The 12117-nt window shown below is 44.6% G+C and overlaps 1 protein-coding gene across 1 annotated transcript in view; it reads left to right on the forward strand.

Moving 5' to 3' along the window:
* The window catches only part of LOC143981909 (uncharacterized protein C3orf38-like), a 52459-nt gene that overhangs the window by 18497 nt on the left and 21845 nt on the right, over positions 1–12117 (forward strand). The window contains exons 4-5 of the mRNA XM_077480123.1: positions 9717–9759; positions 10895–10962. Coding sequence (XP_077336249.1) covers positions 9717–9759; positions 10895–10962 — 111 coding nt within the window. The remainder of the gene's footprint in view (positions 1–9716; positions 9760–10894; positions 10963–12117) is intronic.

A 12117-nucleotide genomic window follows, 5' to 3' on the forward strand; every position in this document is an offset into this window, starting at 1 on the left:
TAAACATGTGTAGAGCAAAACATGTGTTGTTTTGGCAACGATTGTGATGGCAATGAAGATGCTATGCACTGGTTGCCCACATTTAAAATGGTGTTTTGTAACGCCTTGTATGGCGTAATTTTCATCATCGTGTCGCTGAGCGGCGGCGATACACACTGACTCCTGGGAATTATGACACCTAGCTCCCAGGAGACAGTGCGCCGCCGGGAAATTACGTTATTAGCCGCGGATGGGAGAAGGAGGAAGTGAAATTGATCAGCTTAGAAACAAGGTAAGCTGACAAAAAAATAAAATAAAAAGATCAATGAGTAAATTATTGGCATTAATAGATTGAATAAGAAAAACCTAAAAAAGTGGGTGGAACTCCGCTTTAAGGCATATTTTCAGTTTGAGCTTCACTATTCTATGTTACATAAAATTTGCACTATTTTAATCAGCAGACTTTGTTTTTTGGAGGGTCAGTATGTGGGGATGCACTAATTATGTAAATGCTGCATTGGAAAACGGGAACATTTATTTTTTTTAAATATTTACCTATTTTTTTTTCAAATTTGTATTCAAATTTGCTACAAAATAAAGCAATAACTGTCCAGAAGAAAATTATGTATAGTACATTGGGGTAGAGTACAAACACTAAAAGGTATAGGGAAAAAGGGGCCTTTACTGTATTTACTGTAGTATAACGTGTCGTAGGTACATAGTACCTTGACGTTAGTATGATTTTATATACGCAACATCAGACAAAAAATTGTCGCAAAAGAGGAAGAATCCTTCTAAATGGGGAACTGTTAGTAGCTATGCACTTCCTGTTTGGTTTCTTCAACAGTATACAGACCAACCCCCTACTATAGCCAAAGCTAATCCTTTTTTTTGTTTTGGCATTTTTTTTGAGGTGTATGCAGTACAAAAAAGAAAACATGCAATATAATATACAAGATGCTCTGGTCGTCAGATATGTAGCACTCTGATGTTTAGGCAGGGTTTCTATCAAATTTAGTTGCCGGGCAATAGTTGCCTTGGCCAGTTGTTAGGCAGTCAATTGATTTCCCCCTAATTCTGGAATTGTTGCCCTTCTCTCTTCTGTCACTAGGTGGTATTGTAGCTGGTGGCATTAGATACGACAAGGGCATTGCAAGGACAGATTAGGAATGAATGGGGTGTCTCAGCTAATGGGCAGGGATTTTCTTGGGTCCCTTGGCCTGCAGGGAGAACCTATTTATTTGGGTGGAGTCAGGTGATCGCTGTTCTTTGCCACCTGGATGGCTGTCTGGGTGGTCGTGTGTTGTAGTGCCCTGGGCTGCTAGGCCAGAAACCTAAGATCTATCCCTGGGACATCCAGCTGCTAGGCTGCCTGAGGGCCTATCCAGAAGCAGGAAAAGCAGCATAGGGTTGGGATTGCAGGCTTGTAGTCCTGCTAGAAGTAACGGTTCCACTGATCGGGGAACCAGTTTTGGTCGGAGGTAGAGGGGAAGCTGTCGCCACTAAGGGTCCATACCGGAGACTACAGTGAGTAAGCTGAGGCCAGTACCAGAGCAGACTTCTCCCCAGCCGGGGACGGTGCAGAAGTTGGAAAACTTCAGCAAGTGCCAAGCCAGGGACCCACCGGGACAGCAGAGGTGACGCTTTTGGAGCATCAGTAAGTGCCAAGCCAGGGACCTAACATGTCAGCAGGGGTGAAGCTTGAGGAGTATCTGTGAGTGCCAAGCCAGGGACCCAGCTGGACAGCGGGAGTGATGCCTGAAGAAGATACTGAGTGTTAAATTGGAAGAGCTCAGGGGATCCAGTGGCTAGTGGATCTGAAGTCTAGTGAGAAACTGGGAGCTTGTTGAGTGAAGGCCCATAGTGAGGACTGTTCATGTTGCAAAAAGTTGAATTCAATTGCTGTTAGTAACAGCTACAAGATTGTTGCCATAGGAGACAGCGGTCCTACCTATACAGAAGTGGTGTCCGGCTGAAGACCTTGACCTGTATAGCTTTCTGTGTATTTGTTCCTATTATAAATAATTGAAACATAATTGAAATGCATCTACCTAAGGGTGTCCTGGCCCTAATCCTCTGTCCCACAGTTCTATTTAAGAGACAATAAATCTCTTTGCATTCAAAAAGTGTCTGGTGCCCACCTGTTCATCTTGCATTACACCTACCATGCCTTGTAACCCACTCTTCATTGAAGGATGTCAGCTCTCCCTAACTCTGGAGGTCGCCATTAGGCCTAAAGAGGCCCGGCACATTGCTACATCTGTAATCCCAGTGTACACTTTTATTAAAACATCAGCATTGTAATAGCAATACAAACAATAGTTATTATTGATAATCCAATCCAATGCTACTTGAATATTCTACATTCATTATGTGAACCCTGCTAGTTCAGCTGACGTTAAGGAAGCACTCCACTAGCGCTGCAGGGCCAGGACATGTAGTGTCCCTGCGACAAGTCTATTCCCAGCTCCTTACAGTCATTTCTCATCTACACTTAGTACCCCATAAAGACAAAGTGAAAACAGAATTTTAGAAATGTCTGTGAATGTGTTAAAAAGAAAAAACTCAAATATCACATGTACTTAAGTATTCAGACCCTTTACTCAGTACTTTGTTGAAGTACCTTTGGCAGCAAATACAGCCTTGAGTCTTTTTGGGTATGACATGACAAACTTTGCTCACCTGGATTGGGGATTTTCTGCCATTATCCTCTCAAGCTCCGTCAGGTTGGATGGGAATCATCGGTGGACAGCCATATTCAGGTCTCTCAAGAGATGTTCAATAGGGTTCAAATCAGGTCCCTGGCTAAGCCACTCTAGGACATTCACAGAGTTGTCCCTAAGCCACTCCTGAATTGTCTTGGCAGTGTACTAAGGATCATTATCATTTTGCAAGGTGAACCTTTTACCCAGTCTGTGGTCCTGAGCAGCGTGGAACAGGCTTTCATTATGGATATCTCGGTGCTTTGCTCCATTCACCTTTCTCTAAACTCTGACCAGTCTCACAGTCCCTGCTGCTGAAAAACATCCCACAACATGATGCTACCACCACCATGCTTCACTGCTGGGATGGTATTGGGCAGGTGATGAACAATGCCAGGTTACCTCCAGATATAACATTTAGAATTGAGGCCAAACAGTTTGATCTTGAACCTTGTTACTCACAGACTGAGAATCTTTTGGGTGCTTTTTTTGCAAACTCCAATTGTAATTTCATGTGTTTTGCACTGAGGATAGGGTCCTGTCTAGCCATAAAGCCCAGATCAGTCGAGGGCTACAGTAATGGTTGTCCTTCTGGAACTTTGTGCAATCTCTACACAGGATCTCTAGAGCTCAGTCAGAGGGACCATCGTGTTCTTGGTTGTCTCTCTTACTAAGGCCCTTTTCCCCCTATTGCTCAGTTTGCCCAGGCGACTAGCTTTTGGAAGAGTCGTGGAATGTGATTGGTTCCAAACTTCTTACATTTGAGAATTATGGAGGACACTGTGCTCTTGGAAACGTTCAGTGCAGCATACATTTTTTGTAGCTTTCTCCAGATCTGTGGCTTGCAATAATCCTGTCTCAGCGCTCTGCAAGGTCTTCTTTTGACTTCATGGCTTTTTCTCTGAAACAGTATGCATTGTCAGCTGTGAGGTCTTTTATAGAGGGGTGTGTGTCTTTCCAAATCATACCCAATTATTTTAAGTAATTTACCACAAGTGGACTCCTATCAGGATGTAGAAACATCTCAGCAACGACCAAGAGAAGTGTTGTTGCAAAGGGGCCGGAATACTTATGCCAATGTGATATTTCATATTTTTTTCTTTTTCATACATTTACAAAGGATCTAAAATTCTGTTTTCATTTTTTCATTATGAGTACTTAGTATACCTTAATGAGAAAAATAATTAGTTAAACAACTGTAGTGTCAGACTCCAACATAACAAAATTGATAAAAATGAAGGGGGTCTGAATACCTTATGAATGCACTATACTGTATATGTACAAGTAAGTCTAAATTTAATAAAAAGTTCCACCAATTCATTTTTGCATCACTATATGTAGATACATGAATACATAAAAAAAACAATTCAAATAGTTCATTAAAGCGTGTATTTCATATTTTTCCACTGAATTAATCAGATGTGCCAAACAGATGTACCCAACTGAATACAAATGTAACCACACCTCCAGTAATATGCATTCCCCAGACAGTGAGATGCCAACATCAGCAGCATACAGCATTTAAAGAGGTATATTGGTCTCCCTTTTCACACTCCAGCTACCGTTCCCTTCAAGCACCTTTAGGCTATCACACTTCTCTCCACTAGTGGGCAACAATGACCAAAGTTACTGCATGAGGAAAGTGCTGCCATAACCGCCTGGAACAGGGCTGGACTGGGACAGAAATTTGGCCCTGGACTTCATCCAGACCGGCCCACTTACATTTTGAGTGTCCCATCAGCACTCCCTTACATCAGAGTGTCCCATCAGCACTCCCTTACATCAGAGTGTCCCATCAGCACCCCCTTACATCAGAGTGTCCCATCAGCACCCCCTTACATCAGAGTGTCCCATCAGCACCCCCTTACATCAGAGTGTCCCATCAGCACCCCCTTACATCAGAGTGTCCCATCAGCACCCCCTTACATCAGAGTGTCCCATTAGCAGCCCCCTTACATCAGAGTGTCCCATTAGCACCCCCTTACATCAGAGTGTCCCATTAGCACCCCCTTACATCAGAGTGTCCCATTAGCAGCCCCCTTACATCAGAGTGTCCCATTAGCAGCCCCCTTACATCAGAGTGTCCCATTAGCAGCCCCCTTACATCAGAGTGTCCCATTAGCAGCCCCCTTACATCAGAGTGTCCCATTAGCAGCCCCCTTACATCAGAGTGTCCCATTAGCAGCCCCCTTACATCAGAGTGTCCCATTAGCAGCCCCCTTACATCAGAGTGTCCCATCAGCAGCCCCCTTACATCAGAGTGGCCCACTGAGCCATCGGCCCACCGGGAAACTCCCTGTAGACCCGATGGCCAGTACATGCCTGGCCTGGAAGGTTACGATTACTGGGTGCTGTATATGAGATTAAGGTTATGTTGTGGATGAGGTTGTATGGGAGTCTCTGTTCCTAGGGGTTATATATTCTGTATGTTTTTTTTTTGTTTTTTTCCTTTTAATATGGCCCAAGAGAAGAGGACCAAGACACAAACTGGATCATGGATCACAGATTTCTGAATGTGTACGAGAGGAGCCTGGGAGAGGTATAAACCCCGAACAGGACTTTTCCTGGCTCTCTCTGGGACGCTCTGCTACATATCCCCCCCCCCCTTGTTTCAACCCCAGGGTTGGAACACCTGTGGCCCAACCAGAGTGAACACGGGACAGGACATCTACATTCCCCATCTCAACATCTGGAGAAGGAGTAATCCTGTAGAGCCAAAAACCACCGGTTCACCCGTCTATTAGTCTCCTTCTTTTGGACCATCCATTTCAGGGGAGCATGGTCAGTTACTAACTCAAACTGGCACCCTAACAAATAGTACCTGAGCACATCCACAGCCCACTTTATGGCTAAACACTCCTTTTCAATGACTGCATACTTTCTCTCATGGTCATTGAGCTTTCTGCTTAGGTACACCATAGGGTGTTCTTCCCCATTGTGTACCCGCGATAGTACTGCCCCGATGCCAACATCAGACGCATCCGTCTGAACCAAAAAATCTTTGGAGAAATCGGGGGAGTACAGCACTGGCTGTGCACAAAGAGCCTTCTTCAGGACTTGGAAAGACTCCTCTGCTACTGAGGACCACTTCACCATTACAGAGTCTTTACCTTTCGTCAGGTCTGTCAGAGGGGCAGCTATAGTTGCAAAATTTGGAATAAATCTTCTATAATACCCTGCAATGCCAAGAAAGGCTCTGACCTGCTTCTTGTTTGCAGGACGTGGCCACTCCTGGATGGCTTCTATTTTACTCACTTGAGGTTTTAAGACACCACGGCCAATAGTGTAGCCCAAATACTTGGCTTCCTCTAGACCAATGGCACATTTTTTGGATTTGCCCTAAAACCGTCTTTGAAGAGGGAATCAAGGACAGCCTGGACATGAGGCAAGTGAGACTCCCAGTCAGCGCTATATACTACTATGTCATCTAAATAGGCTACTGCATATCGTCGGTGGGGTCTTAGGGTCCTGTCCATGGCCCTCTGAAATGTCACGGGAGCATTTTGCAACCCAAAAGGCATTTTTTTATATTGAAATGAACCCTCTGGGGTCACAAATACAGTCTTCTCCTTGGCGCTATCAGTCAGGGGTATTTGCCAATACCCTTTTGTCAAGTCCAAAGTGGTAATATAGCGAGTTTTGCCAAGTTGGTCTATAAGTCTGTCTACTCTGGGCATTGGGTATGTGTCAAACTTTGTCACTGCATTAAGCTTCCTGAAGTCATTACAGAACTTCCAAGTGCCATCCGGTTTTGGGACTAACACGATGGGGCTAGACCAGTCACTATTGGATTCCTCAATAACATCCAGCTCCAACATTCTTTTAACTTCATTGCTGATGTCTTTTCTCCTCGCTTCAGGAATTTTGTATGGTTTGAGCTTGACACGTACCCCAGGTTCAGTAACAATATCATGCTGAACTGCTGAAGTCATGCCAGGTAACTCTGAAAATTTCTCTCTATTCCTTATCAGGAACTCTCTAGCTTCCTGTTTTTGGGAACATGACAAGGTATCAGGAATTGTGACCTCAGGGATCAGAGGGGACTCAGTACTCTTAGGCGTTACCGGGAGGGATCTCGCAGTTAATGCCAGTCTATCCTTCCAGGGCTTTAACAGGTTTACATGGTAAACATGCTCAGGCTTCCTTTTTCCTGGTTGATACACCTTGTAGTTGACTTCCCCAACTCTTTCAATTACTTCAAAGGGACCCTGCCACTTAGCCAGGAACTTGCTCTCAACAGTAGAAACCAATACCAGGACCCTGTCACCAGGTGAGAAAACCCAGAGTTGTATATTCTCCGTTGGGCTGTCTGGGCCTGCAGTAAGTGTTCTTTTACCATCTGCATGATTGCTGCAATCCTCTCCTGCATTTGAGTGATGTGCTCAATGACACTTTTATGGGGTGTCTGCTCCCCCTCCCAAGTTTCTTTGGCTATGTCTAAAAGTCCCCGAGGGTGTCTCCCATAAAGCAACTCAAATGGAGAGTACACCGTAGAGGACTGGGGAACCTCCCTGATGGCAAACATCAAGTATGGTATCAGGAAGTCCCAGTTTTTCCCATCCTTGTCAACAACCTTTTTTAACATGCTCTTTAACGTCTTATTGAAGCGTTCCACCAAGCCATCCCTTTGAGGATGGTACACTGAGGTTCGCAACTGTGTCACCTTAAACAACTTGCACAGCTCCCTAGTTATTCGCGACATAAATGGGGTGCCCTGGTCTGTAAGGACTTCTTTAGGGATGCCCACCCGACTGAATACCATAAACAGCTCCTTGGCGATGTTTTTAGCAGAAGCGGTGCGTAAGGGAACCGCTTCAGGGTAACGGGTAGCATAATCCATGATTACTAGGATATGCTGATGACCCCGGGCAGACTTGGGGAGTGGACCCACAAGGTCCATGGCAATCCTCTCAAAGGGCACTTCAATAATAGGTAATGGTACTAAAGAACTTCAGAAGTGGGGTAGTGGGGCTGACATCTGACACACAGGACAGGATTGACAATAATTCTCAATATCTTTCTGTACCCCGGACCAGTAAAACCTACGCAACACCCTTTCAGTAGTTTTTTAAACCCCTAAATGGCCTCCTAACAAGTGCCCATGGGCAAGTTCCAACACCACCCGTCTGTATGGCTTAGGGACCACCAATTGTTCAACCACTTCATCATTAATTTTACATACACGATACAGTAAATCCTCACTACTGCTGAAATAAGGAAAACAGGGCCTGTCCCCTGGTTCGACAGGTACCTCATTAATCACTGTTACATTTTCCCAGGCCCGGGCAAGGGTCTGGTCTTTTCTTTGCTCAGTACCAAAATTTTCTTTGTGCACATTAAGGTCAGCAAACTCCAACGTAGGCTCAGATTCAGCAGACGGCTGTCCAGCTCTACTGGTGGTGGGGACTTCCTCAGACTCCTCCAGTTCTCCTGCCATAACCGATACAGGAAAATCCGGGGTGCCCTGAGAGGAATCCCCTGTATCCACCTTGTCAGTAGTGGCCAGGAGTTCTGGCTCGGCCACTGAGTTAGGTACTGCGACCGGGTTGGGACGATCCCACAGTTCCCAAAACTTAGAGAAGTCCCTACCAATGATGGCCCTGTGCACCAAGTTGGGGACAAGTCCAACCTGATGGGTCACCGTACCTAAGCCAGTTTTAAACCGAACAGTGGTTATAGGGTACTCCCTGGTATCCCCATGAATACAGGTCACAGCAATTTTTTTAGCATGACAATTCACAGGTTCAATCATTTCAGCTGTAACCAAAGTTACTAGACTTCCAGAGTCCAGCAAGGCTGTAATAGGCTTATCATTAACAGTCATTTGGCACATTGGTTTTCCCATATTTGGCACTGCAGCGCATGAAACAGCTGCAAACATAGACTGTCTCCTAATGGAAAAATCGCACTGCATCAGTTCATCTGTCAATGGACAATTCGCTGCAACATGTCCCAGTTCTTGGCAACGAAAACACCTGACGTTTTCCCAACCATTTGGTTTGCTGACAGGCAATGGCTTCCCTTGTTTGGGATGCCAAACTTCAGTCCTGGCCTTTTATGTAGTAACTTACTACAGCTGGTCGCAGCCTCCACCATATGTAACCTGGGGGACAGGTAGCAGGTACAAAGCTCCCTGGGATGAGCAGTTTCTCAGGCACAGATACCAAATCCAGAGATGAAGTGACAAACAGTGCTGTGTTTATTTGTGTTATATACAAGTCCATATACAGGTGCTGTACAGTGTTCCAGAAAACAAAAATAAAGGGCAAAGTAGCAAAATACAAATCCTAACCGTGTCACGGCTCTAACTATACAATCTGCAGGCCCTGACTACCAGGCTGAACAAGCCTAACGCTTGTCAGTCTCTACAAAAACTGCTTAACAGCTTTTACCAACCTTACTCTCTTCACAGACCAACTTTGTGTATATGTCCCAGGCAGAGAGCAAAGGCTGTCTGCTCAGGGGAGCTTAAATTAGCCCGGGGAAGAGGACCAAGACCCGAACTGGATCATGGATCACAGATTTCTGAATGTGTACGAGAGGAGCCTGGGAGAGGTATAAACCCCAAACAGGACTTTTCCTGGCTCTCTCTGGGACGCTCTGCTACACCCCTTACATTAGAGTCTGCAGAGTCCCCCCTTACAGTGAAAGGGAACTCTGTGAGTTCAGATGTAAAAGGGGAACTCTGTGGACACTGATGTAAAGGGGGACTTGTTATTAACTTCATATGTTTAGAAATGTTATTTAATAGCAAAATACATGTATAGGTTATACTACAAAAAAGAAAAAAAAATAGCTGTCTGCCGCTAAAGGGTTCGGGTTTGACTTAAAGAAAAGGTGGCAACCGTACTGCTAGGCTGTGGCCAGTCCCAGCTGCCCCAGTGTGACAGTGCAGAACTATGTTTTTAATAGGGAATGCTCTGTGATTCTTGGCATTTGCACATGTTCGTGTTTTGATTGGGTAGCTTTGCCCTATGCTATGTTGGATATCTTTGTTTAGCCTTGTCCCACTTTTGATCAGATGCATTTTTCTAGTCTGCAGCTGCCTTGAAGACAAGAGTTGAAGGTGACAAGATGAGTGAGTATTACAATTTCCGGTGTGCTTGTGTATCGGTGGAGTTCACTTGCAGATCATTTGGCTATGCACTCTGGCTGTATCCTAGGATTTATGGACTTTCACTTATATGATTTTGCTATTTTGTGTTATGGTGTCTGTAAACACTTATGATTTTTAAGCGCTGCATTCTTTCTTTTTATATCTTGTTTATTGTCACCAGCAATATATGCTATCTGCTTTGTAGAGCCTAAGCGCAGTGGTTATTCTTTTTAATTATCCAAAAGTATCGTACAAACTTATCAAAAACATTCAGTTTATGCTTCTCACAGTTTCATATCGCCTTTCTCATAGAGAACAAAACAGTAGCTGGAAAAGAAACCCACCAAACACCCTATGCTCATTGAGTATCAAAAGAGCAGCCTACAGGGCGCCCACATATGTATTCATACTACAGGTGCCAATTAATGCCTATTCAGCAGTCTGTTGTGGTTCTGTTAACTTTCAGTGGTACCAAATGGTCCTTGCAGCACACAGTAATCTGCCATACATTGTGCTCTGCTCTGCCATACATTGTGGTGTGTTGCATTGTAAAAAAAACCTGCATGTTCCTATATTTTGGCCTGTTGTGCTGTGTCAGCATAGCAACAGATCAAAAAGGCGTCAAAAAGGCATGAACGGGCCCTTATACTGCGTACACACGGCCAGAATTTCCAATGGAAACAGTCCAATGTGAGCTTTTCAACGGATTTTCCAACCTTGTGTATGCCCATCTGTCTTTTTCTGTCGGCATTTCCGACGGTCTTTAGATTGAGAGCCTGTTCTTAATTTTTCCGACGGAAAACCTCTAAACTTCCCTTTTATAGTGTCATCGAACGTGTTGTATGTCGCGGTGTTATTGACCGTCGAAATTTGGTGTTTAGGCAAAACAGTTTGCGCAATAAAACCATCAGAGCTTTTTCCGACAAGAATTCCAATCGTGTGTACGCGGCATTAGAGTTTTTTCTGTTGTTTAAGTGATTTAATAATGTTTTTTGAATATTCAGCTAAATAAGCTTGACACAGGCTGTGAATCAGATTTTTTGGTTTTGTGCTGACCTTCTTTTGCAATCAGTATTAAATAGACTATCCTTATATAATTTCCAAATTTGATTTCTAGGTGGTGCTTGGGGAAGTAGTTCCAAAATAAACTTACTGAAAATGGACAATTTAGCCAGGCAAATCGAGGTGAGTTGAAGCTACCCAAAGATTTTTGTTGATATTTATATTATGTAGCACTATCCCCATGGGAGTTGAAAATGTCAGGGTTCCCCACTGCTGCACAGCCAGGCACATAGCATCTTCAACTTGCATCCAGACACAGAAAACGGTATTTGAGCTTGTTTTTTGTTGTTTTTATTAGGGGATAATAACTTGGATGGGGATTATGGGATGCCCAACCTGACAGAAAACAACAGAACTAGGGACAAGTTCTTCCCTTCTTCCTCATGCAGAATTCTTGATCCTCTGTTCAGCTCCGCTTGGTTTATGCTTTTAAGAGCCAAACTTTTGTTAGCTTAGCAAAAGCCCCCTACGGGGTAGGAACTCTGTCCCTTAGAAACGTAGCACATGTGAAGTGAACTGCATCCTGCAACTCCTTCTGGTCCCAGCTCTACTATTAGCCCACCTGGCTGCTTCTTCTTCCCAGTCCACCGGACGAACACACTGGAGATCTCCTAGGGCAAGGTTGGATGAAGACTTAAGCACACTTGTTTTCAAGAGAAACCTACTACAGCTGGCAGTCTCCCCCCTTGTCTGTCTCTGCACTGTGCTGATCTGCTCAGTTTGTCTCTCTTTGGTCCCTCTGTCTCTCTGGAAATGTTCCCTCCAACTGCCTCCTGTTGTAGGATCTTTCCAGGCCAGCCACCCAAGCTCCGGCCAGAGGAAAAATCCCTCCCAGCAGGGGTCCGTCAAGGGCCACCGACAGACTCCCTGAGCATTGCTTCTCCATCTTACACTCGACTCCCCTGGTGGCATGACTCATATCTCTTTAGGACTCACTTAGTACCCTGCCAGGCCCACTTTCTGGGGATTGGCTAAGGGCTCCTAAATATGCATGACAGCTCTCCTAGCTTCTGCCCACTAATTTCTAGAATATTCTCCAACATTTTAAAACCAGGGGGAGGCACCAGAGAGCTGCCAGGATGAGTCATCCAGACCTAAACTCTAATAACCCTGATCCAGATTCCATGGATCAGGTTCAGCCCTAAGCCAGACTAGAATTTACCTGTACTACCACTAGAGGGTACTACAATTCATTTGAGTGGATGTTGCAAAAACACTTTCCCTTTCCAACAGTTTTCAAATAATGTGGGAATGCTGTATTTCAAATATCAAATGCCT

Source organism: Lithobates pipiens, unplaced genomic scaffold (genome assembly GCF_037356315.1).
Source record: "Lithobates pipiens isolate NorthernLeopardFrog02 unplaced genomic scaffold, aLitPip1_a1.2 Scaffold_16, whole genome shotgun sequence".
Classification (NCBI taxonomy): Eukaryota; Metazoa; Chordata; class Amphibia; order Anura; family Ranidae; genus Lithobates; species Lithobates pipiens.